A 27,500-nucleotide genomic window follows, 5' to 3' on the forward strand; every position below is an offset into this window, starting at 1 on the left:
CCGACAGAGTCTGGACCAAACCAAACTTCTGGTCAGAATCTCCAACTCCCTGGACAAATATTCACTTGGGCGACATCCACAATGACTTGGTGGAAACTCCTGGGCCATTCACAGCAGAAAAGATGAAAACCTCCAAGAGTCTGGATGTGTTGTTGAACTTGTTGGAGTCCACGGTTTGTTAGGATCTTCTACGTTTGCTTTTTTCAAGACGGTTTGTGCGACAGCCGGTACCCACACAGCCCACCAGGTTTCAACGTCAGCTCAGAAGGACTCCCCTCTCAGGCTGTAACAGTCCACAGGCCCCACAGGTCCCCACAGGTCCCCTCAGAGCTTTAGAGGAAAAACGCTTTTTCATCTGGAGCATTTGATTAACAGCTGAAAAAACGGGAAGGACGCAGCAAGAGGGAGCGAGGAGACAAGGAAGTGAGAAGGGAGCGAGGAGAAAAGAGCGAGGAGAAAAGGGAGGAAGAGGATAAGGGAGGAAAAGAAATGAGATTGGCCCGTGTTTTCAGCGGAGCAGTTTTAAAACCGCGCCTCCTGCGGCGGCGGCCGAGACTCTTCCTCTTGACAAAAACCAGACTTTGTGTCATTTTGTTTTAATGTCGTATTTACAGGAACATTTATAAAGGCACATCATCGAGCAGAGTTTAAACTAAAACACATTTCAGAGTTTAAGAAAATAACTAAATAAAAATGAGTCTTTACTCCGCCTCCTTCCTCTCCTGGCCCCGCCCCCCGTTCACTCCGCCTCCTTTTTCTTCTTCTTCTTCTTGGCCGGCGTCTCGGCGCTCGGCTCCTCGGGCTCCTGCTCGCCGCCGCCGCCCTCCTGCGCCTCAGACTTGCGTTTCTTTTTCTTTTTGGCTGGAGTTTCTTGGGCTGCTCCGTTCTCCTCCTCCTCCTCCGCCGCCGCCGCCGCCGCTTCCTCCTCCTCCTCCTGCGGGGCATCAGGTTTAGGCTTTTTCTTCTTTTTCTTCTTCACCTCAGGCTCAGTCTCTCCATTCTCATGCTGAGAGGAAAAAAAAAAGTGAATATTTGAATTCTCTGAAGTTTTCACTCTAACAGCACATTTAGGTTTAGGATACGACAATAAGACAAAGCACAAGACGAAAGCGGAAATATGTAGGAGGAAAAAGGAGCGAAGTACGACGACGCGTAGGAGCGAAGTACGACGACGACGCGTAGGAGCGAAGTACGACGACGAGGAGCGCGTAGGAGCGAAGTAGACGACGACGACGACGCGTAGGAGCGAAGTACGACGACGCGTAGGAGCGAAGTACGACGACGCGTAGGAGCGAAGTACGACGACGCGTAGGAGCGAAGTACGACGAAGGATACGACGACGCGTAGGAGCGAAGTACGACGACGCGTAGGAGCGAAGTACGACGACGCGTAGGAGCGAAGTACGACGACGCGTAGGAGGAAGTACGACGACGCGTACGACGACGCGACGACGACGCGTAGGAGGGAAGTACGACGACGCGTAGGAGGGAAGTACGACGACGACGCGTAGGAGGGACGAGCGACGAAATACGACGACGCGTAGGAGCAAAGTACGACGACGACGCGTAGGAGCGAAGTACGACGACGCGCGTAGGAGCGAAGTACGACGACGCGCGTAGGAGCGAAGTACGACGACGCGCGTAGGACGAAGTACGACGACGACGACGTAGGAGCGAAGTACGACGACGCGTAGGAGCGAAGTACGACGACGACGACGCGTAGGAGCGAAGTACGACGACGACGACGCGTAGGAAGCGACGAGTACGACGACGACGCGTAGGAGCGAAGTACGACGACGACGCGTAGGAGGCAAATACGACGACGCGTAGGAGCAAGTATAGGAGGCGACGACGTAGTAGGAGGCAAATACGACGACGCGTAGGAGACAAACACGACGACGCGTAGGAGACAAACACGACGACGCGTAGGAGGACGACGAGTTCGACAAGGATACGACGAAGCCTAAGAGGTAAATATGATGGAAATACGATGAAGCGTACATAGCTCTCGGCTTCCCTGTGACTACGGTGGGAAACGAGGAAAGGCCGCAGTGTTCACCGTGTCCAAGCAGACAGAAGCCAAATAAACGGAGGCGTCACACCCAGATCACAACGATAAGACGCTTGTTTTTTAGCAAAAACGAGTCAGAAAATAAACGCTGCTCTAATGAAACTCCTGTCCGTCGCCGTGTACAGTTTTGTGTCACGTTTCTTGTGGGCGGGGCCACGTACAGACGAGCGTTAGAACACGAAAGAGACAAAAGTGCACGTTTGATGATTCGACAGGCGTCAGTGTGAGACCCTCTTCAGTGACCGAGTCCACGGACGGGACCGGACAATGGTTCAGGGGCTCTTTGCTTTTGCATGTTTCACACAGACTGGACCACGAGGAGGACCGTCTATAGAATCTCAACATGCTACAAAAACACGCTCCAAACATACTAAAAACTAAAAACACGCTCCAAACATACACGCTAAACAACAAAAACACTCCAAACACTAAAAACACACTCCAAACATAAAACACGCTCCAAAAACAAAACACTAAAACACACTAAAAACACGCTCCAAAACACACTAAAAACACACTAAACACACTAAACACACGCTCCAAACACACTAAAAACACGCTCCAAACATACTAAAAACACACTAAAACACACGCTCCAAACACTAAAAACACGCTCCCAAACACACTAAAAACACACTCCCAAACACACTAAAAACACACTAAAAACCACACTAAAAACCACACCAAAAACACTCCAAACACACTAAAAACACTCCAAACACACTAAAAACACACTCCAAAAACACTAAACACACACGCTCCCAAACATACTAAAAACACGCTCCAAACATACTAAAAACACGCTCCAAACATACTAAAAACACGCCAAACATACTAAACACGCTCCAAACACACTAAAAACACGCTCCAAACACTAAAACACTCCAAACACTAAAACACACTAAACACACTAAACACTCCAAACACGCTAAAAAACACTCCCAAACATACTAAAAACACACTAAACACACGCTCCAAACACATGCCCCAAACATCTCCAAACAAAACACAAAAAAGCCCAAACATGCCCCAAAACACACTCCCAAACATACTAAAAACACACTAAAAACACTTCCAAACGCTCCATGAACTTCCCACATGCCTCTCGTCTCCTCCCTCTGTGTAACTCGTTTATTTTGAGAAGGACGAGATTTACTAAACGAACTAAACCTTTTCCACACCGGCTGAAGTGTCCCGCTGTGGGTTCGCACAACTTCCACTTAATGTTTTTCTGTGTCGAACTGAGCGTGGAGCTCGGCTGAACAAACATTTACACAGAAAAACATTGACGGGACGTCGCACAAACCTACAGCAGGACACACTCCCGACCGTTTTGAAAAAGGTCCGTTTAAGATCAGCTCATGTTCATCCTCCTCCCCTCGTCTTTCTCACCTCTGCTTCTCCGTTTGTGCCGTTCTCTTGAAGTTCCTGGAGTTTCTTTTCTTTCTTCTTTCGCTTCTTTTCCTTTTTCTCCAGTTTGCGTTTGATTTCCGCAGCCACCTCTCCGGCCTGCAGGGGGAGCCCACACCACACCACGTTAGAACAGGGTCAGGTTCAACATTTAAACATTTAAACCGTTTAACTTCAGTTTCTCAGGTGTGGAACCGCGGCCGTGTCAGGCTCATTAAATCAGTTTGTGCCTCCACAGAGAGTCAGGAAGAGGAGCTCATCACTCACGGCACTCGCACAGACACCGGTTCACTCAAAGTCTCAAAACCTCCAACACAATCTGCAGCGTTTGTATCTCCACACGTGGAGGATTCTTTACGTTAAAGACAGAGGCGGCTGCTGAGGGCCCCGGATCTGGGCCCCGGATCTGGGCCCCGGATCTGGGCCCCGGATCTGGGCAGCACAAAAGTCCAGGGTCTCAGTCCCGGTCTCGGTCCCAGTCCCGGTCTCAGTCTGTATTCGGTGCAAAAGTCCGACATCTCAGTCCCTGAAGTCACGTAAACGGGAAACTGTCGTTATCCGTTTTTTCCATTCTTCATTTAAACACAAAATCCATCTGTGATCATTTTCCGCTTTTTCATTTTGGTTTTGGAGACAAATAACGAAGAAAAACGTTGTTTTCTCCTTTTCTGATTTTTGGTTTTATATTGAAAAACAAACGAACGACACACGGACTGAACTGAACTCCAGGGAACAGTAACACAGACTTGGATCAGGACGAGGGATGTGGACCAGCTTTTTTTACACGTTACAATTGAACAAAATTGAGTTATTGTAAACGTGTTAAAGTTTGACTGACGTATCCAACTGTTGTGTTTTGTTTAATGCTGCTTATAGTCTGAGGTTATCGTTTATATGTGAACAAAGTTTGAAAATAAACCATTCACTGACAGTTGGCCTTATAATCCAGAGTGAACTATAGTGCGGGAAATACGGTAAAAAAAAAACCAAAAAGCTGGTCCTCACCTCCTGCACAGCCTCCTTCATCACATCCACGTTCTTCCGGGGCATGTCTCCGGTCTCGTAGAAGGACAGTCTCTCCTCCACCTGCTCGCGGAGTTTATCTCCAAACACGCTCGTCGGCACCTCTGGAGAAAAAACAAAAAAACACGACGGCTTCGATCAAACTCAAACCTCCGAAACAAACACGGCGCCCGTTTAGAGCCGATCTGCTCAGAAAGGAGCCTCAACATCAGCCCCGAAGAGCTGCATCCTGTTGACGAAAAATAAAACATCACAGCAGATTTACACACAAAAACACACACACAGGGCTGCACTGCGTAACTTTGCAAAACTACATCCATCGTTTTAGTTTTGGAGATATTATCGATTCTTTTACAGGTCAAATTGGGATCGGCAGCCGCCAGGAAACTGATACAAAATGAACAAAATGAAATAAAAACGACACAAAAACCCAGTCAGTCAAGTTTTTGCCGCACAAACGACGCATAAAGTTTCATTTGTGCCATTCTGGTTCTTCAGATATTCAGTTTTATTTCGGGCCAATGAACGTCGTCCAAACCCTCAGAATGTGAAAAACCAAAAGTCTATTTCCAAAACGATTAATTTTTGTGTAAATTATATTTTGGTCATTTCTGTTCAGCCGACGACAGCGACTTTAAACAAAACGAGTGAAGAGAAACGACCTGAGGCTGTGGAAAAGTCTGTTATTACCGTATTTTTGGGACTGTAAGTCTACGTTCAGACTGCAGGGCTTAACGCTCAATTCCGATTTTTTTTGTGAAATCCGATGTTTTTTCGAGCTCGTTCACATTTCCAGTTAAATGTGACTTGTATGTGACTCCAGTGTGAACATTAAACGGTCCAAAAGTGTCCCACATGTGACACTGGAGACACGACGACGTCAACCGCAGCGAGCGTCTCTGTGTTTACACAAGTTGAACCAAACATGGACGCAGCATCGAGCACCTGGAGATTTTAAAGTTCCTCTCGTACCGGAGCCACAACATGAACAACTGACTTGTTTTAAGGAGGAGATTGAGAAGGAGAAGGACCAGGTTTTTGGTGGTGGTGTTTTGTGGTGAGTGGAGATGTGCTTCACTTCAGTCACATGGATCATGAACAGTTTTCTCTACTTCTTCAGTGCAGAATAGTGACGTTTGTGTCTTGTTGATGACGTGTAGGTGGATGAATGTGACCTGACTGTTCACACTCAAGTCACATGTTAAAGATCAGATATGGATCAGTTTCAGGAGCACAGATCCAAGTGTCCTGGGTCACAATCGGATCTGTGTGGTTCAGACGTCATTAAAAGATCAGATAGAGGAACATAGACGCCAAAAAAAAAAAAAGGATTTGGGTCACTTCAGGTGCAGACTGAACGCAGCCTAAGTGGCACTTTTTTTTTTTCATAGTTTGTGTGTTTCCTGTGACTTATTCTCCGCTGTGACTTCTGTATTAAATGTTTTTGGTGAAGTGTGGAGTATCTGCTGCTGCTGTTCCTCGGCTCTACTGCGCATGTCTCCTGCAGAAAGAGCCTCTGTCCTGTCTGTATCGTGTCAGTCGATCGCACCGTTACTTCTGCACCACTTAACTACTTAACATTTAAACTTTAAACTAGGGCTGGGCAAAAATTAAAATTAATCACGATTAATCACGTGTTATACGCAAAACCAATTAATGAATTAAAAAGTAGAGTATAACGCACTTTTATTGGAAATGTAAATGAAAGAGTCAAACATTTGTTGTGAAACAGAACATTTCTTTCACCGGGGAACCTCAGATCCTTCAAGGTTTTCACTGAAGGCTCAAGAAAAAATATTGAATGGACTTTTGTACTACGAATATATTTTTTAAATATTTTTTACGCAGTGAGTAATAAACACGACACTAGTAATAATTTCTAGATCATTGTTTTAAACTTGGACTGATATTTCTTGGGAAACAAAGGGTTAATATAATGGAAATGGACCAATCAGTTTTTCTTCCAGTTGTATCCGGGTAAATCAGTGACTCCCCCTGCAGCGCTGAACTAAACAATCTCAGCTCAGAGCGCACGGCCGAACCCGCGGAGGCTCGGACATGTTGCATCTCACGTGGTCAGAAAAAAGTGTAAAGATGAAAAACTTTAAAGAAATGCTTGCGGTGGACTTTTTCAAAATAAAGAAACAGATGTTTACAATAAAATTCTAAAAACTGCGTTAACAGCATCAAAATAATTGTCGACATTAATGACTTAATTAGTTAACGCAAAATTAACGCGTTAAAGTGCCCGGCCCTAGTTTAAACTTATAAAGACAAAGACTGAGAAGATTGAACACAAACGCCTCCGAAAATCAAAATCAGATTCTGCAGATTACAAAACTAAGTCGTGAAATCTGCAGCTGAAAACTGAAATCGAGCAGCAGAAAAAAAGTTTGGAGTGAGAGAGAAACTTGTGACGCACCGTGAAACTTTCCTGAAGTCACCAATAAAAGTCAAAAAGGCTCAATATTTGTGTCGTCACATTCTCGGAGTCCTGCCTATTCTACTTTTGTCTGGACAAAACACAAACTTTGAAGTCGCTTTCCTCCGTCTTTTGTTTTTGTAGGGCAGAATAATTTAACACTTCTTCAGTTATTTCATTTAAGATTGTCGTTTGTGCAGACAGACCGTTTCAGTTTCTAGTTAGATCGCGTCCCATTTTTCCCCAAAGATTTTACATCAACGAGGTAAGAAAAGTGAATAAAACGCACTAATTATACTTAACGTGATTATCGAACGCTGCTCTCGTAAAAAAAAGTGCCGCCAATTCATTCGTCTCTGAACTGTAAAAACAATTTGAGTCGGTGAGATCTTCATTCTGGAAGCTGTGATTACATTGGACGGACAAAGCCTGGACTTCAGTGACACCGAAACCATCCTGACGGGATTCAGAAAGACCCCAATAATTCCACCTGGAACTGATGCTGAGTCTGAGGGATTTAGTGATCTGGAGAGTTTGGTAAACTTATTCTGTTGTTGATGCTGTGGTGATCTGAAGAACTATTCGTATCTGTTCTTCTCTCTTCTGTTTTTACTAGAACTTCGCTGAAAACAGAAAATGTCGGCTCCTGCTCCCTGAATTTATAAAACACATTTCCCACAAAAAAAGTGCCACTTATTTTTTCTTCATTCTGCATTTTCTGGCCGGTAAATAAATAAATGAATCCAAAGCGAGTTCCTACAGACTAATCCAGACTTTTCCACAGCCTCAGGTCGTTTCTCTTCCCCCGTCGGCAGGTGCAGCGCCCCCCGTCGGCAGGTGCAGCCCCGGTGTAACACTGGTCCCCGTTCATGCAGGTTTAAAGCTGCACTGTGTAACTTTTCTGGGGGAGAGGTTCCGTCAAACGCTCGTCTCCGTGGAGATTGTTCCCCGTTGTTGCCGCTTTGTCTGGAATGTTCCGCAGTGTGGCATTAAACTACAACTTTCTATCTCCATGGAAACCAAACCAGACCGGACCCAGTTCCAGGTCAGATCTGTGGAGAGGCGACCGCGCTCACACCATGCCTGGTTTACTAGGGATTTTTAAGTTCTGGGGACCCGGTTCAGTCCCGGTTGTTCTGGGGACCCGGTTCCGTCCCGGTTGTTCTGGGGACCCCGGTTCTGGTTCCCCGGTTGTTCTGGGTTCTAAAACCACCTGTAATTGAATGAACGTAAAGTCGGGCGGTTTAAAGTCACACTGTGGAACATTCCAGGCAGAACACAGTGACGTCTCCGTAGAAACAAGCAGGTGACGGAGCCCCAGCCGAAAAGTTCCGCAGTGCAGCTTTGGGCCAGGCCGCGTCTCGTACCGGAGAAGCAGTCGATCCTGGAGGCGATGGTGCACTTGTTGGCGAGGTAACGGGAGATTCGACCTTTGTTTTTGGCGGCGGCGCGTCCGATGAACGTGGAGTGGAAGATCAGACCATATTTGGGCGTGTTTCCTCTGGTCTTCAGGGCCCTGCAGAGAAACGCTCACAGGTTTAACTCCACGAGACAAAAACACCACAGAAACACTGAAAATATTTAAAAACAACTCCGTTTGTTTTCTGGTTGAAACAAGAACTCAGACTAAAAAAACAGTTATGAAACCAGGTCTAAACCAAGACAAAACCAGAACTGAACCACGACTGCACCAGGACCAAACTGGGTCTAAAAACCAAGACTAAGGCCAGGTCTAAAAACCAAACCCGGGTCCCAAAAACCAAAACTACGCCCAGAGTAAAAACCAAGACTAACTCGAGTCCAAAATCAAGACTAAACCAGAACTGAACCACGACTGCACCAGGACCAAACTGGGTCTAAAAACAGGTCTAACAACAAGACTAAGCCCAGGTCTAAAAACCAAGACTAACCTGGGTCCTAAACCGTCTGTCTACAGCTCCCAACGTTCTGTTCCACCTTGTGATGTCATGGAGTGGTGGTCGAGATCGGCGACTCCACGACTGAAAAGATCCAGATGATTCTAGTGAAGGTGTGTGTGGAGCACTTATGACATCACAAGGTGGAACAGACCCCGCCCCCTCGTTTAGACCCGCCCCCCCCCCCTCGTTTACCTCCGTCGCCCTCGTAAACCGTGGCCTCTCAGACTCCGGGGCAAACACACACGCACACGGGGACTTTTATACAAAGAGCACGTAGCTCTGCCCCCATCGCGTCAGCCCCGCCCCCTGCCATCACCGAAGCCACGCCCCCTCCCTCCCCGCGCCTCACGGCCAGGGGAGGGGGCCATGTACCTGAACAGGGCTTTCTCCGCGCCCAGGATCTGCACCGTGGACGCCGGGTATTTGGCCAAATTTGTGAGACTCCCGGCGTGAGAGATGAGACGAGCTCCGACCTGCGGGGGACACAGAGGGACAGGTGAGACGCCGCCGACGAGGGGGGACAGGTGAGGGACAGGTGAGACGCCGCCGACGAGGGGGGACAGGTGAGACACGAGAGGTGAGACGACGCCGCCGACGAGGGGGGGACAGGTGAGACGCCGCCGACGAGGGGGGACAGGTGAGACGGGACAGGTGAGACGCCGCCGACGAGGGGGACAGGTGAGAGGACAGGTGAGACGCCGCCGACGAGGGGGACAGGTGAGAGGGACAGGTGAGACGCCGCCGACGAGGGGGGACAGGTGAGACGGCCGACGAGGGTGAGACGCCGCGACGAGGGGGACAGGTGAGACGACGCCGCCGACGAGGGGGACAGGTGAGACGCCGCCGACGAGGGGGGACAGGTGAGACGCCGCCGACGAGGGGGGACAGGTGAGACGGCCGAGACAGGTGAGACGCCGCCGACGAGGGGGACAGGTGAGACGCCGCCGACGAGGGGGGACAGGTGAGACGGGACAGGTGAGACGCCGCCGACGAGGGGGGACAGGTGAGACGCCGCCGACGAGGGGGGACAGGTGAGACGCCGCCGACGAGGGGGACAGGTGAGACGGGACAGGTGAGACGAGACGACCGACGATGACGAGGGGGGACAGGTGAGACGGACAGGTGAAAGGGAGAGGAAGGCGGAGGGGGAGGGACGGAGGAAGGGACAGGGAGGACAGGAAGAGAACAGGGGAAGACAGGGGAGACAGGGGGGACAGGGGGGAGGACAGTTGGACCATCAGCACCAGATTGTTTCTCATCACCTGGTTTCAGGGGATTGACAGATTTGGTTTAACATCATCGTCCAACAACAACCTCCAAGATAAACAAGTCAGATAACACTAAGCCCCGCCCCCTCGCACACTCAGCCCCGCCCCCTCGCACACTCACACACACACACACACACACACACTCACCACGTCCCCGATGAGCGCCGCCAGGTTGGGAGCCACCTGCCCCATTTTGGACCTGAGGTACTCCTGCAGCTCGAGTCGGTACGAGGCCAGAGACACGACTCGACTGGAGAAACGCTCGATGTTTATCAGGTCGATGGGAGAGATGTCCATGCCTGACAGAAAGACAGAGAGAGAGAGAGAGAGACAGAGGGAGAGGAGGGAGAGAAGAGGAGGGAGAGAAAAGAAGAGGGCAGGAGAAAGGAGGAGAGAGAATATAACAAAAGGGAGAAGGAGAGGAGAGGAGAGGGAGAGGAGGAGAGGGGAAAGAAGGAGAAAGAGAAGAAAGAGGAGAAGAGAAAAGAAGAAAAAGAGAAAGAAGAAAGGAGGAGAAAAAGAGGAGAAAAGAGAAGAGAAGAAAAGAGGGAAGAGAAGGAAGGAGGAGAGAATATGAGAAAAGAGGGAGGAGGAGAGGACAGGGAGAAGACAAAGGAGAGAAAAAGTGAAGAGATGGGAGAGAAAGACGGAGAAAGAAAGAAGAGTGAGAAAAGAAAGGAGAGAAAGAAAAGATGGACGAGAAAGTGAAGAGAGAACAGAAAGAGGGAGAAAAAAGAAAAGATGAGAAAGGAGAGAAAGAAAGGAAAGAGGAGAGAGTGAAAGAGAAAGGAGAAAAGAGACAAAAAAAAAAAAAGCTTGATTTATTTTTCTGCAGTTTCTCCAGTTTAAACCCTCTTTTTCTTTCTTTTTCTTTGTGGGTTGTGTTTGTTTCTCCCGACAGGATCCGAGCGGAGGAGTGGAACCTTCCCCTCGGGTTTATGAGAGCTGCTGCTGTGCCCCCCTGTGTTCGACACCCGGGACACCACAGTCCGGATGGGCAAGAAAGGGGCGTTTCACCACAACAAACCAACGAGTCCAAAGAGGAAGCTGAGGTTCAAGCGCAAACGGGACGCAGCGCCTCACACCGAGTCTCTCACCAACTCGTGGATTAACTCTCTCCCCCCTGGACGTCGACTAGGAACAACCCACACATATATGACTAGTTCTACCCTCAGAGCATAAAAACATTAAAAAAAAACAGACTTCCAGTGATTAGAAATGATTTTTACACTCAGGCACTTCATTGTAACAGACATATTTGTATCTCTGGAAACCTCAGACTCAACTCTTCATTTACAGATGTTTAAATGTGATTCAACTCATTTACAGGTTTATAACAGCTCACTGAAAATGAGAGTTTACCTGCTCAGGTGCAACATCAAAAACAAAAGCATCTGATATATACATGTTCTGAGTATTATATTCATCAAACAAATTAAAAATATATTTGTCAAAGTATTTAAACAGATTTCATATCAGCAGATACAGTAGAGCCAAGTGTTCATCTGTTTGTACCTGTTGTTCACCTGTGTGGATCTAATTCATTTTTTCCATTGAACTTATTATAATATAATAATAAACTCTTCCCCGTCAGTGTGTGTTCAGTATTTATCATCTTGGTTATTTTCTCGTGTGCAGAGCTCCACATAAGTGTTTTTTCTGTAGTGATTCTGTTAAACGTCGCATCTTGGGGGAAAAAAGACTGAAATATTTTAAAGGACTCGTCTGAGCAACATCCAGATTTCAGGGCAGTTTTGGTTCATAATCGAGTATAAAGTCCAGATAGTTTGTTTGGACATCGCAGGACTCCACACAGACGCATCAGCTGTATTCTCATTAGGGCTGGTATCATTAAGGAGCTGCCGATACGATACATACCTCGATACGATACATCTCTCAATACAGTGCACTTTCGATTTGATATGATATATTTCAAATCGATTTGATACGGTTCAATAAAAAAATAAAGTCTAAATCGTGGCTGTGATACTAAAAGTCTTTGTTAAATCACTTCTTCTTGTGAAAAGTTCATATGAAACACAAACATTTTAATCCTCAAAACAGTGAAAATGTCAAATGTGTCGCATAAATGAGTTTCCTTTTACTCCACAAGCCACAAAACTGTAGCTCTGTAACAAAATAATTTAGAAAAACACACCTAAAAACACTCTTGGTGAAATATCGATACAGCAGCCCACGATATCAATACTGTATCATCACATTAAACGATACATCGATATTCCGATATTCTTGCACACCCCTAATTCTCATCTCCATTAGTTTCACTCTCTGAAAGTCCGTCGCTGTTTTCCACTTTATAATCAACTTCATCACTTTGAAATCTATAAAAGTCACTTTCTCTAAACTTATCCAGAAAATACGTCCGCTCATTATTTCTAAAACTGAGCCGCAGCGCCGCCATCTTTCCATCGCTCGTGTTTCGTGTTGTGTTTTCCAGAAGCTACAATCGTCACAACTTCGATTAACTTAGGAAAAAACTGGAGGAAAACACATCCTTGAATCCTACTGGTCAGTCTAGTGTGGGTTGTAGTGGCCCCGACCAATCACAGTCTGTTTATATGTGAAAAACAGTCGTTTCTAATGTTTGTCAAATCACGTCTTTAGTGAAACAGCCGAGGAGTCAAAACACGTCATGAAGGAAACATGAGGCTCGTCAAATGTCGTCTTCATGGGGGAAATAGTTCAAACTTAAGCTGCTGATTTGGGCTTTAAGACTTGAAGATTATTCCACAAAACAAACCATTAACACTAGAACGCGACTCTTACAATATATCGTATTTTTTGGATTATAAGAGGCACTTTCTTTTCATGGTTTGTGTGTTTCCTGTGGTTTATTCTCCGGCCTGTGACTTCTATATTAAAATGTTGAGCGTGAAGCGTGGAGAGGCTCGAGTCTTGTCAGCAGATTCTCTGTCCTGCTCCAAGTCGTGAAATCTGCAGCTGAAAACTGGAATGGAGCAGCAGAAAGAAAGTTTGGAGTGAGACGAACTTGTGATTCTCCAGTCCCTCCCTCCAAACTTTCTGGAGCTTGAAAAACCATGAAAAGAGTGCCTCTTGTAGTCCAAAAAAACAAAACAAAACACATGTTAGAGAAGCATGAACAGGAGTGACGCGTGTGTAGATAAATAGTGTAAGACAAACCCATGGACTGTCTGGACGCCTCCAGAACGGCCTGAGCTTTGGCTCCGTCCATCACCACCTCCTCCAGAGCCTCCAGACTCTCCTCACTCAGCTCCTTCCTGTTCCCGATCAGCTGAGCCAGACGACAGTACGTGGAATTATCAGGAACGATCTTTATCAACTCCGGGAAGTGATATCCGTACCACTCTCTGCGGGAAAGAGGGAATACTGTTAGAGAGAAGGAGAGACAGAAAAGAAAGAGGGAGAACAATCTAACAGTTCTGGGAAGAGGTGTCTGTGTCACTCTACAAAAAGAGAGAGAAAATACTGTTAGAAGGAAAGAGGGAGAGAGAGGGAATACAGTAAAGAGAAGTAAAAGGGGAGGAATAAAAAGGGACAGAACATGGGAAGGAGGGGGAGGGACAGAGGATGATCTTTGTCAACTCAGGAAAATGGGACCGAACCGTTCACTACAGGAAAGAAAAAAACAAGGAGGAGAGACAGAATCCAGTGAGAGGAGAGAGAGAGAGGAGACACGAGGGGAGGAGGAGAGAGGAGAGAGAGACACGAGGGGAGGAGAGAGGAGACACGAGGGAGGAGAGAGGGAGAGACACGAGGGGAGGAGAGACACGAGAGGAGAGAGAGAGACACGAGAGGAGAGAGGAGACACGAGAGGGAGGAGGGAGGAGGAGGAGAGAGGAGAGACACGAGAGGAGAGAGGAGACACGAGGGAGGAGACACGAGGGAGGAGACACGAGGGAGGAGAGAGGAGACACGAGGGAGGAGAGAGAGACACGAGGGAGGAGAGAGGAGACACGAGGGAGGAGAGAGGAGACACGAGGGAGGAGGAGACACGAGGGAGGAAGAGGGTTTTTATTTTCAGTGAAATCAGAATCTGTATCGAGTCTGTTCCTTAGATATTTGGGGTGAGCAAAAATATTGAAATATCGGTGTATCATGTCGTTTAATCTATATCATGGTCTGCTGTATCGATATATCGCCAAGAATATATTTAACCAGTTTATTTTGTGTAAGAAAGCTCCAGTCGTGTTGATATTTTCACCGTTGTGTTTTTCATCTAAACTTTGTAAGACTTTTAGTTTCACCGTCAGGATTTAGACTTTCACTGAATCGTATCGAATCTTTCGTATCGGACTGAAAGCGCATCGTATCGTGGTCTATGTACAGAGGTGTGTATCGTATCGGCAAAAGAATTTCTAAGTAGAGTTTTTCACGTGCTGAGGTTTGCGTGGGTAAACCCTGTGGCGTTGTCGCGTGTCGCGGTGGCGTCTCGGGCGTTTTTGTGGCCGTGTGAAGCTCGTGTTCCCTCTGGATCGTCCTGCTGCGTCAGACTGCACCGACGAGCACTGAGCCAGAGGGGGCGCTGTTCCTCCTGTTTCTATACAGCCAGCGCACACACGCACAGGCTGCGGTAAGCTTTAGGAGGAGACCCCAGACCCGAGACGAGGCTTCAGGACGACGAGACCAGAGACGAGGCTTCAGGACGACGACGAGACCAGAGCCGAGGCTTCAGGACGACGACGACGAGACCAGAGCCGAGGCTTCAGGACGACGACGACGACGAGACGAGACAGAGGCCGAGGCTTCAGGACGACGACGACGACGAGACCAGAGCCGAGGCTTCAGGACGACGACGACGAGACCAGAGCCGAGCTTCAGGACGACGACGAGACCGAGAGCCGAGGCTTCAGGACGACGACGAGACCGAGAGCCGAGGCTTCAGGACGACGACGAGCGGAGCCGAGGCTTCAGGACGACGACGAGAGACCAGAGCCGAGGCTTCAGGACGACGACGAGACCGAGAGGCTTCAGGACGACGACGACCAGAGCCGAGGCTTCAGGACGACGACGAGACCAGAGCCGAGGCTTCAGGACGACGACGAGACGAGAGCCGAGCTTCAGGACGACGACGAGACCAGAGCCGAGGCTTCAGGACGACGACGAGACCAGAGCCGAGGCTTCAGGACGACGACGACCAGAGCCGAGGCTCAGGACGACGACGAGACCAGAGCCGAGGCTTCAGGACGACGACGAGACCAGAGCCGAGGCTTCAGGACGACGACGACGACCAGAGCCGAGGCTTCAGGACGACGACGACGACCAGAGCGAGGCTTCAGGACGACGACGAGCGACCAGAGCCGAGGCTTCAGGACGACGACGAGACCAGAGCCGAGGCTTCAGACGACGACGAGACCAGAGCGAGGCTTCAGGACGACGACGACGAGACCAGGAGACGACGAGGAGCCGACTTCAGGACGACGACGAGACCAGAGCCGAGGCTTCAGGACGACGACGACGAGACCAGAGCCGAGGCTTCAGGACGACGACGAGACGAGCCGAGGCTTCAGGACGACGAGACCAGAGCCGAGGCTTCAGGACGACGACGAGACCAGAGCCGAGGCTTCAGGACGACGACGACGAGACCAGAGCCGAGGCTTCAGGACGACGACGACGAGACCAGAGCCGAGGCTTCAGGACGACGACGAGACCAGAGCCGAGGCTTCAGGACGACGAGACGACGAGACCAGAGCCGAGGCTTCAGGACGACGACGACGAGACCAGAGCCGAGGCTTCAGGACGACGACGACGAGACCAGAGCCGAGGCTTCAGGACGACGACGACGAGACCAGAGCCGAGGCTTCAGGACGACGACGACGACGAGACCAGAGCCGAGGCTTCAGGACGACGACGACGAGACCAGAGCCGAGGCTTCAGGACGACGACGACGACGAGACCAGAGCCGAGGCTTCAGGACGACGACGACGAGACCAGAGCCGAGGCTTCGAGAAGGTGTCAAGAGCAGAGGAGGAGGAGGAGGAGGAGGAGGAGGAGGAGAAGAAAGAGGACGGAGAAGAGGAGCAGAACTCACCGGACCCTCATGGAGAAGGTGTTGATGTCCTTGTCCAGCTGGTCGAGCAGAGCGATGGACTGGATGATCATGTTGTCCGCTCGGTTCACGTTAAATTTGACCTTCGCCCTCGAGTAACTGTGTCCCAAACCCAGCTGAGCTTTAGAGGCCGCCACCGCCGTCAGACCCTTCACCAGGGCGTGGAAGTGCAGACGCACACCTGAGGACACACGGGGAGGACAGGTGAGACACTGAGACACCTGAGGACACACGGGGAGGACAGGTGAGACACTGAGACACCTGAGGACACACGGGGAGGACAGGTGAGACACCGAGACACCTGAGGACACACGGGGAGGACAGGTGAGACACTGAGACACCTGAGGACACACGGGGAGGACAGGTGAGACACCTGAGGACACACGGGGAGGACAGGTGAGACACTGAGACACCTGAGGACACACGGGGAGGACAGGTGAGACACTGAGACACCTGAGGACACACGGGGAGGACAGGTGAGACACTGAGACACCTGAGGACACACGGGGAGGACAGGTGAGACACTGAGACACCTGAGGACACACGGGGAGGACAGGTGAGACACCTGAGGACACACGGGGAGGACAGGTGAGACACCTGAGGACACACGGGGAGGACAGGTGAGACACTGAGACACCTGAGGACACACGGGGAGGACAGGTGAGACACCTGAGGACACACGGGGAGGACAGGTGAGACACCTGAGGACACACGGGGAGGACAGGTGAGACACTGAGACACCTGAGGACACACGGGGAGGACAGGTGAGACACTGAGACACCTGAGGACACACGGGGAGGACAGGTGAGACACAGACACCTGAGGAGGACAGGTGAGACACTGAGACACCTGAGGACACACGGGGAGGACAGGTGAGACACTGAGACACCTGAGGACACACGGGGAGGACAGGTGAGACACCTGAGGACACACGGGGAGGACAGGTGAGACACCTGAGGACACACGGGGAGGACAGGTGAGACACCTGAGGACACACGGGGAGGACAGGTGAATATGAGCAATGGAAAGATTGCAGCGCTCAGTTTTTAAAAATAAGCGGACGATTATAAAGTGGAAAACAGCGACAGCGACGGACTTACAGAGAGTGAATCTTACGAAGATGAGAATACAGCTGATGCGTCTGTGTGGAGTCCTGCGATGTCCAAACAAACTATCTGGACTTTATACTCGATTATGAACCAAAACTGCCCTGAAATCTGGATGTTGCTCAGACGAGTCCTTTAAAATATTTCAGTCTTTTTTTCCCCAAGATGCGACGTGTAACAGAATCACTACAGAAACAAACACTTATGTGGAGCTCTGCACACGAGAAAATAACCAAGATGATAAATACTGAACACACACTGACGGGGAAGAGTTTTATTATTATATTATAATAAGATAAATGAGTTGAATAAGTTAAATGGAAAAAATGAATTAGATCCACACAGGTGAACAGCAGGTAAAAACAGGTGAACACTTTACTGTATCTGATATGAAATCTGTTTAAATACTTTGACAAAGTATATTTTTTTTATGAATATAATACTCAGAACATGCAGATATCAGATGCTGAATGTAGTTTTTTTGTTTTTGATGTTGCACCTGACCAGGTAAACTCTCATTTTCAGTGAGCTGTTAGACTCTGAACTCTTCATTTCTGGATGTTTAAATGTGATTCAACTCATTTCTAGGTGTATAAGGTTTCCAGAGATACAAATATGTCTGTAAAAATCATTTCTAATCACTGGTGCAAGTCTGTTTTCTTCTATGCTTTTATGCTCTGAGGGTAGAACTAGTCATATATGTGTGGGTTGTTCTAGTCGACGTCCAGGGGGAGAGAGTTCAAATGTCTGACATGGGAGCAAACGATGCGCTCGACTGTGGTTCGGTATTTGCTCTAATCTGTCCCAACACAGACTCTGGGGCTGTTCAGATTTTCAGTATGAACCATCAGGAGATTCAGGACTAAAAGGATCATCATCACGGCCCCAGACTCTGGTTCAGTCCTGGAGCGCAGCATCTCCCCCCTGTTTTTACCTGCTGTTCACCTGTGTGGATCTAATTCATTTTTTCCATTTAACTTCAACTCATTTATCTTATTATAATATTATAATAAAACTCTTCCCCGTCAGTGTGTGTTCAGTATTTATCATCTTGGTTATTTTCTCGTGTGCAGAGCTCCACATAAGTGTTTTTTCTGTAGTGATTCTGTTACACGTCGCATCTTGGAAAAAAAGACTGAAATATTTTAAAGGACTCGTCTGAGCAACATCCAGATTTCAGGGCAGTTTTGGTTCATAATCGAGTATAAAGTCCAGATAGTTTGTTTGGACATCGCAGGACTCCACACAGACGCATCAGCTGTATTCTCATCTTCGTAAGATTCACTCTCTGTAAGTCCGTCGCTGTTTTCCACTTTATAATCAACTTCATCATCACTTTGAAGTTAATAAAAGTCACTTTCTCTAAACTTGTCCATAAAATACATCCGCTCCTCATTATTTCTAAAACTGTGCGCCGCAGCGCCGCCATCTTTCCATTGCTCGTGTTTTTTCCGGAAGCTACCATCGTCACAACTTCGATTACCTTCGGGGTGGGAAAAATAAATAAATAAATAAAAAAAATCAACGCAAACACATCCTTGAATCCTATTGGTCAGTCTAGTGTGGGTTGTAGTGGCCCCGACCAATCACAGTCTCTGTTTAAAAGTGAAAAACCAAGTCGTTTCTAATGGTCGTCAAATCACGTCTTCACGGGGGAAAGAGTTAACGGACTCTGACGTGTGTGTGTTTTTACACACGTCAGAGTGTGTGTGTGTGTGTGTGTGTGTGTGTGTGTGTGTGTGTGTGTGTCACCTCTCAGTATCTCCGCCACCACTCCTCCGGTCTGGATGGACATTCCAAACTCCTCCTGCAGGGCGGCGCCGATCTTAGCGTCGGACACTCCCAACATCGGCTTCTTTTTCCCCGAACGAGGAAGGTTTGTGTCCAGAAAGAGTTTGAGATCCGCGTGGACCAGCCCTGGAGAGAGACGAGATGTTTACGTGGAACAAACCCAGGACAGAACCGGGAAGAAGCGCCGCGGGGGAAGCGCACGTGTTTGGCCCAAAACTAAAGTTTCTATCGGACACTTGTTTTCCTGCGTCCCTTAAAAAAAACACTCAGTTTCCATCTTTTACACTTTTTACATTATGTTATATAAAACTTATTCCTTATTACTACTACAAAAATACTACAACAAAAATACTAAACTCCTTGTACTACAAATACTACTACTAAACTCCTTGTAGTACTACAAATACTACTACTAAACTCCTTGTAGTACTACAAATACTACTACTAAACTCCTAGTACTACAAATACTACTACTAAACTCCTAGTACTACAAATACTACTACTAAACTCCTAGTACTACAAATACTACTACTAAACTCCTAGTACTACAAATACTACTGAAGAAACTAAAATATTTCTGTAAAAGTGGAGAGTTGAGCTTGTGTCAGTTTTTTTGTTTTTTTTGTTGGCCGTGCGTTCGTTACAGACGTGACACTTTATTCACTGCAGCTCGGGATTTTTCTAATAGTTTTTGCGGTTTAAAAAGCGGCGCTCATCTTCAAGGAGACCAAACATGATCAAGTTCCAGGTCAGATCTGTGGAGGGGCGACCCCCGCTCAGTCACAACACTTGTTTTTCCTCAGGATTTCTCATTCTAAAACCGGTCGAGCCATTTAAAGTCACACTGTGGAACATTCCAGAGCAGTGACGTCTCCGTAGAAACAAGCAGGTGACTGAGCCCCGACCGAAAAGTTACACAGTGCAGCTTTAAATCTGCTTCAGGGTTCGTTTCAGTGACGTAAACTTACACTTAGTAACAACAAACTTCAAAATGTGTGATCGTGACAGGCGCAATTACACAAGGTTCACACTCGGCAGGTGCGGGGCAGGTGCGGGGCAGGTGCGGGGCAGGTGCGGGCAGGTGCGGGGCAGGTGCGGGGCAGGTGCGGGGCAGGTGCACTTACCTTCGGAGATGGCGTTCATGTTTTCCAGAGCCGCCTGAGCAGATTTAAAGGGGAAGAACGCTGCCAGACTCACGATGCTGTTAAACTTGGCCAGACTCAGCACGCTGTCCTCCACCTGGGGGCGCCACAGAGCAACGGTCACACCAACCCCTGTGTGTCAGATGCCCTCCCATCCTCCCAATAATCTGTTCTCTAGTGACACACCCCAGAGAAGGAAAACTAGAACATTTCCTGTCACTCGTCCTTCCTTCCTTCCTGTGGGTGAAAGTCTCTGGCAGGGCATCCGGGTTAAACCGAGCCCAGACTCACCTGAGGCAGCAGCATCCCGATCTCCTCCACTTCTTTGACGGCAAACAGAGCGTAGCCGGCGGCATGCTCGAACAGCACGTGAAGCAACACCTGAAAAACACACCCACGGACAGGTGCATGACAGGTGAGACAGGTGCATTCTACCATGACAGGTAAAACAGACAGGTGTGAGATTAAACTTCTACATCACACGACTTTTAGAACGTTTGACTTCAGTGTGACATTTTAAATCACAATATTCATCTAAAACCACTTGCAGTACTAGTTGTAGTATTTTTGCAGCCGCATTTGTAGTATTTTTGCAGCCGCATTTGTAGTATTTTTGCAGCCGTATTTGTAGTATTTTTGTAGCCGTATTTGTAGTATTTTTGTAGCCGTATTTGTAGTATTTTTGTAGCAGTATTTGTAGTATTTTTGTAGCCGTATTTGTATATTTTGTAGCCGTATTTGTAGTATTTTTGTAGCCGTATTTGTAGTATTTTTGCAGCCGTATTTGTAGTATTTTTGTAGCCGTATTTGTAGTATTTTTGTAGCCGTATTTGTAGTATTTTTGTAGCCGTATTTGTAGTATTTTTGTAGCCGTATTTGTAGTATTTTTGTAGCAGTATTTGTCTGAAAAGCGCTACAGAAATAAAGACGTATTTACTCATCTCGTTTTCAGTAATACGTGTTTGACATGCGCATCAGAGTTCTTCAAAACACACTTTGAATATTAATACTCTATCTGCAAATGAAAACATACTGACATATTTAAAAGTTTTTCCATAGAATTCAAGTTGTTTATTAATAAAATATAGATTTTCATGGGGGGTCAACAAACCTTAATAGGATTCTGACACCGGGGTCAAAATATTATACTACACCAGCATTCAATTGTTTTATTTTTTATAAAGTGGTTTTGGATCAATATTGTGATTTTAAAAAGTCACAGAACGATCCAGAGTCAGAGCAGCACGCAGACGCACGCAGACGCACGCAGACGCACGCAGACGCACGCAGACGCACGCAGACGCACGCAGACGCACGCAGACGCACGCAGACGCACGCAGACGCACGCAGACGCACGCAGACGCACGCAGACGCACGCAGACGCACGCAGACGCACGCAGACGCACGCAGACTCTGTATTTGCAGTTGTTCAGAACATCAGGGTGTCATCACTTCGTTTCAGTGGATTGACAGATTATGTAAACATCACCACAACTGCGCCCCCTGCAGGACAAACTGACCTGTGAACGCCCGAAAATCTGCCAAACAGGAGACGCTTTTTCGTCAACAGTTCAGAATAAGAATATACGATTTACTGACCCATGTTTTTTATTTTCCCACGCGCTGTCTGTGTTTAAAGTATATTTTCAGTCTCACTACATCTGAAGCTTTCATGGATCTCAAAAAATGTACTCGAGAGTAAAAAGTAAAAGTAAATCACGCATATTTTAAGTAGATTTTTTTCATGGGACACTTATTTGAACAGTTCCGTGCTCTGGTGTGTGTACTTTTACTTCCTTAACAAGACTGTACATCACCGTTGAGTCACATTTACTTTGTGTTTTGGTCGTTTTTAAGCAGATTTTTTTCTGTATTTTGACAGTTTGTCTCCCTTTACTGTTGACAAGGATCAGAATGGTCAAAAACGGGGACACCTGGGACATTTCTGAAATCACCAGACGTCAGTGATTTAAGATTCTGACAGGATTTTGTTACTGAAGTACAGATACCAGAGCACAGAACTACTACAATAAAAGAACCACTTGAAAAAATATAAAGTGTCAATTTAAAAATGTACTTCAAGAATAAAAAGTAAATCACGCAAAGAGTCACCAGACGTCCCAGTTTTGAGCCTGTGTCCCTGTGATTTAGACAAAACCACCGATTTGTCCCAGTTTTTTGGACCAAACTGAACTAAACCAAGACTAAACTAGGACTAACCCAGGACAACAATGGGACAATCACAATTTTCACTGCCAACAGTAAAGAGGAGCATAAAAATCTGATTAAAAACGACCAAAACACAAAGAAAATGATCATACTAACTCATGTTCGTCATAAATTCTGCCAAGCATCGTTAAGAAGTTGCCGATACAATACATACCTCGATACAGCGCACTTTCAATTCGATATGACTCAAAACATTCAATAAAAAATAAAAGATAAATTGTGGTTGTGATAATAAAAGTAAAAGTTCATATGAAAGAAATATTTTAATCGTCAAAACAGTGAAAATGTCAAACGAGTTTCCTTCCTCGGAACAAACAAAACTGGAGCTGGAATTAAATTTAGTAGAAAAATAAAAAAAATACTCTTGGGCATGTCCTTAACACAAGTTCTACTAAAGTCATTGTAAATGTTTTGTCTCATAGCCTCATTAACGCACTTACTGTTACCCCCAATTCACACCAAAGCGCAACGGCGCGTAAGCGCAGCAGCACATGAGCAGCAGACGCGCTGCTTTAGAACTCCATTTGAACCGGTCTGACGGTGTAACACCGACAGTGTCATACGCGCGTCCAACGAGCGTCTGACGCTGCTCCAGAGGTTGGACTTCTAATTTTGCGGCGCGTCTCCAAGGTTTTTAGCAGGGAAAGGCAGGAAATAAACACGCGGTGTCAAAATAAACTTCTGATACCCTTTCAAAATAATTTAACCAAAGTCAAGACAACGATGTAAACAACGCGCTCATGATTTACGATGTCAGACACCAGTTCTACAAGGACTAACCACCAGGACTGAACCAGGACTCACTGTCGAAATGTGCTCGGAGGTCCTTCCGTGTCGCCCCGAGTGTCTGCGGGCGAAAGGACCGGTGCAGAGATTAGAGAAGAGGTACATGCAGCCGTTGTGCTTTTCAGACACCTGCTCCACCAGGCTCAGGGTTCTCTCTCTCTAAGATTAGACCTGGTTTAGACCTGACCCGCCCTTAAAATTCCAGCACATTAAAACTCGCCCGTTTCAGTGACTATTTTCCCTTATCCATCGGTGCAGGACTCTGTATCAACATAAACGTATCGGCCTTATTACCTGGACGGACATAAGATTTTAATCATTCTCATAATATTAATTATACGTGATTTTATCTTATTAAAAGGGAAGAAAAAAAAAAAAGCGGAGGTGTTTAATGTGCGTGCTTATAGATTTAAACCTCATTAAACGCGAAAGCGTTGCAGTTGTTCACTTAATTCATAATACACTTTGACATAAAATAAATGATAAAAAGCAAGTACAAAATATGATGTCTGAAAACAGTGAGAAGATGTGCAGGCTGCAGCAGGAGCGTCTCTGGTGTGAATTGAAACTTAGACATTTACGCACACGCGCAGCTCCGCCTACGTTAAGCGCTGCTGCAGCTCCTGGTGGTTACATTTAGAATTTAGTAAATTATAATTATTCACCTTCAGAACGAGTAAAGATTTCCTGACACTGCAATACTGACGTGTGTTTTTAATCAAACGGAGTCATAGTGGAGGGACGGGCCTCGCAAACTTAGTGGAAAAGTCTATATTCACAGTTAAAGTTAAGGGAAGCAGCACGTGGAGCTGCGTAAACACGTGTTCCTCTCGCGCACGGCGTTGCTCAGACAAACTTAAAAAAAATAAAAATTAAATTAAACACGCAACAGCTGAAGACACGCGCGTGGATTTATCTTTAACATTTCTGGTGTAAAATTTAAAAAAAAAAGTAAATTATTTACAACTCCAGAGAAGTCCCACGTGCCCCTGCGGCGGACCCACGTGCCGCCCTGGGCCCTGCGTGACCTGCGTGCGTTAGCATCCGGCTAAAGCTAACCCGGAGACAGAAAAAACTACAAAACTTTAAGAAGAGCGGGTTTAACTCACCGCACATCCTCCGGACATCACGGTAAGACCCGCGCCGGAGTTTACACCCGCGTCTCAGGACACGGACACTTTATATCACTGTTAAAACGAGCCGAGTAAACACGTTAGCAACATTAGCCGCTAACCCCGCTGCAGGCCGCACTCCTCCCGAAACATTTACGCGTCTAAAAACAAACCGAAGTAAACCAGGACAAGACGACAAGGACCGAGCACCGCAAAGCCCGTGTCCCGCACTTTCCCCCGCACGGTTTTCTCCATCATGTCCGCGGTGGTTTCGTCACTTTTCTGCGCATTTACGCGTCAAAACCCCCGAGAAACTTAAAAACAGGACGGACCGCGTGGACTAAAACACCGCAAAGTCCGTGTCCCCGCAGGTTTCGAGCCCGTGTCCCCGCAGGTTTCTCACCATGTCTGCGGTGGTTCGGCGCGGCTCCTCCGCACGCGGCTCCTTCTGCGCGGAAAGTGACGGAGCTGCGCCAGAGCCACGTTTAACCCCGCACCCCGACACCAAACACCGCGAGAACTGACACAAACACCGCGAGAACTGACACAAACACCGCGAGAACTGAGAACTGACACAGACACCGCGAGAACTGAGAACTGACCAAACACCGCGAGAACTGAGAACTGACACAAACGCCGCGAGAACTGACACAAACACCGCGAGAACTAAACAATAAAATTAATTAATTAATTAAATAAGTAAAAATAAATAAAAAAAAATTTAAAAAGAAGACACCGCGAGAACTGACACAACACCGCGAGAACTAAAAAAATGATAAAAAATAAAAATAAATAATAAATAAATAAATAAGTAAAAAAAAAAAAGAAGACACCGAAACTGACACAAACACCGCGAGAACTAAAAAATGATAAAAAATAAAAGAAAGAAATAAATACAATAAATACAATAAATAAGTAAAAAGAAAAAAAAAAAAAAGAAACACCACGAGAACTGACACAACACTGCGAGAACTAAAAAATGATTTAAAAAAATAAAATAAATAAATAAATAAAATAAATAAGTAAAAAGAAAAAAAAAAAAAAGAAGACACCGCGAGAACTGACACATCACCGCGAGAACTAAAAATAAATAAATAAATAAAATAAATAAAATAAAAAATAAATACATAAAAAAAAAAAAAAACACCATGAGAACTGACACAAACACTGACGAGAACTGACACAAACACCGCGAGAAAAAAACCCCAACATATATATATAAATAAATAAAATAAATAAATATAATGATAAATAAATAAAATGTTAATTTTTTTTAAATAAAAGACACCGCGAAAACTGATACAAACACAGCGAGAACTAAAATAAATAAATTAAATTAATTAATTAAATAAATTAAAAAAACATTTTATAAAAAGATACCACGAGAACTGACACAAACACCATGAGAACTAAAAAAAATAAAAATAAAATAAATAAATAAATAAAAAAAAGAGAGACACCGCGAGAACTGACACTTTTTTTTTTTATTTAAATTTTTTTTTTTTTATTTATTCATTTTTTTATGAATAAGTAACGTCAGATACACAAGACACAAGTTGGGCAATAACAAAAAATAGATAACCTCTAATGCCACTGACAGAGTGAAGTAGAGAATAATAAAAAATAAAAATAGAATCATAATAATACTAAACAGGCACATAGAACACATTTCATATTGCGGGGTTTATCTGAGTTCATGTGTAGTTAAGTAAACATATCTTGACGACATAAAGATAAGTTCAGTCTCCAACTGGGGAAATAGTTCATTGTCCATAAAAAGGTTAAAGTTCATTGTTCAAAGGGGGCGGGGCTTGTGCCGTCGTCAGTCCGTGGAGCAGATTATACAGAAGAGACAAACACAGGCACTTCTTATTATTATTATTAGTTTGTTTTTGGTTTTTGTTTTATTTTTTAATTGAATTATTATACATATACAGTGTTGGGAAGTTTATTTTTAAAATGTAATCCCCTACAGATTGCAGATTACAGATTATATACACCAAAATGTAGTTTGTAACGTAATCCATTAAATTACTTAAAGTGAGTAATGTAATCTGATTACTTTGGGTTATTTGATTTACTGTAGAGAAACAAAGACGAGGAAATCTTCACAAAGAAGTTTTGTCTGATAAAAGAAAATAAAAAGCCCAAACTTTACTGAACCAAATTAAAAATATTATTGATAGAAAACAAGAAGATATGGTCCATTGTTTAGTCCTGGTTTAGTCCTGGTTTAGTCCTGGTTTAGTCCTGGTTTAGTTCTGGTTTAGTCCTGGTTTAGTCCTGGTTTAGTCCTGGTTTAGTCCCTGGTTTAGTCCTGTTTAGTCCTGGTTTAGTCCTGTTTTAGTCCTGTTTTAGTCCTGGTTTAGTCCTGTTTTAGTCCTGGTTTAGACCTGGTTTAGTCCTGGTTTAGTCCTGTTTTAGTCCTGGTTTAGACCTGGTTTAGTCCTGGTTTAGTCCTGTTTTAGTCCTGGTTTAGTCCTGGTTCAGTCGTGTTTGATCTCGTGTAAAAACATTTTTTGGTCGTACAGATGTGATGGAAAATAATAAAAGTTCATAAACGGCGTGAGTGCGTCAGACGTGTTTGCAGTACTCTTAAACGCAGTACTTTCTGTGTACTCTGTGTACTTGAGGTACTTGTACTTGTAGCGGTGTCTCTGAGCAGCAGACGAATGTGGACGCCATAAAATACTGAACGAACAAAAACACTCAAAATGGAGTCCAGGGACGTCAGCGTTCACAGCGTCTCCAAAACACGTATCGAAAACATGTATCGAAAAAAAACACGGTATTGAAAACACACAGTATCGAAAAAACATGGTATCGAAAATACACAGTATCGAAAACTCACAGTATCGAAAAAACACAGTATCGAAAACACACCGTATCGAAAACACAGTATCGAAAACATACAATACTGAAAACAGTACTGAAAAAACACGGTATCTAAAACAAAGTATCGAGAAAACACACTGTATCGAAAACACAGTACAGAAAACACGATATCGAAAACACAGTACTGAAAACACGATATCGAAAACACGATATCGAAAACACAGTACTGAAAACACAGTATCGAAAACACAGTATCGAAAACAGTATCGAAATCAAAAAGTCAGTATCAAAAACACAGTATCGAAAACACGGTAACGAAAATAGTAATGAAAACACAG

General features: G+C 45.9%; 1 protein-coding gene and 1 non-coding gene across 2 annotated transcripts; both read right to left on the reverse strand.

Moving 5' to 3' along the window:
* Window positions 1–580: 580 nt before the first annotated feature.
* On the reverse strand, window positions 581–24,848 carry LOC110170430 (NOP56 ribonucleoprotein homolog). The gene is made up of 12 exons (XM_055160705.1): window positions 24,731–24,848; window positions 20,492–20,581; window positions 20,183–20,297; window positions 19,020–19,184; window positions 16,144–16,342; window positions 13,275–13,462; window positions 10,260–10,411; window positions 9,217–9,317; window positions 8,293–8,441; window positions 4,486–4,607; window positions 3,463–3,579; window positions 581–1,006 (listed from the first exon to the last, which is right to left on the reverse strand). The coding sequence occupies exons 1-12, from the start codon at window positions 24,731–24,733 to the stop codon at window positions 740–742; spliced, it is 1,668 nt and encodes a 555-aa protein (XP_055016680.1). The 5' UTR covers window positions 24,734–24,848; the 3' UTR covers window positions 581–739.
* On the reverse strand, window positions 3,683–3,748 carry LOC129411137 (small nucleolar RNA SNORD57). Its single transcript, XR_008633163.1, has one exon. It is a non-coding gene; the product is annotated as a small nucleolar RNA SNORD57 (small nucleolar RNA).
* Window positions 24,849–27,500: the final 2,652 nt, after the last annotated feature.

The sequence above is a fragment of the Boleophthalmus pectinirostris genome, unplaced genomic scaffold (assembly GCF_026225935.1).
Source record: "Boleophthalmus pectinirostris isolate CB_2022bp ecotype Guang Dong unplaced genomic scaffold, ASM2622593v1 HiC_scaffold_3, whole genome shotgun sequence".
NCBI classification, from domain to species: Eukaryota; Metazoa; Chordata; class Actinopteri; order Gobiiformes; family Gobiidae; genus Boleophthalmus; species Boleophthalmus pectinirostris.

What these genes read in the sequence shown, in the direction of transcription:
- LOC110170430 (XM_055160705.1), bottom strand. An exon ending in GCGGAGAAAGCCCTGTTCAG is followed by an intron (nt 8,442 to 9,216) that starts GTACATGGCCCC and finishes GTTTCTCTGCAG; the next exon opens with GGCCCTGAAGACCAGAGGAA. An exon ending in GCACAAACGGAGAAGCAGAG is followed by an intron (nt 1,007 to 3,462) that starts GTGAGAAAGACG and finishes TTTTCCTCTCAG; the next exon opens with CATGAGAATGGAGAGACTGA.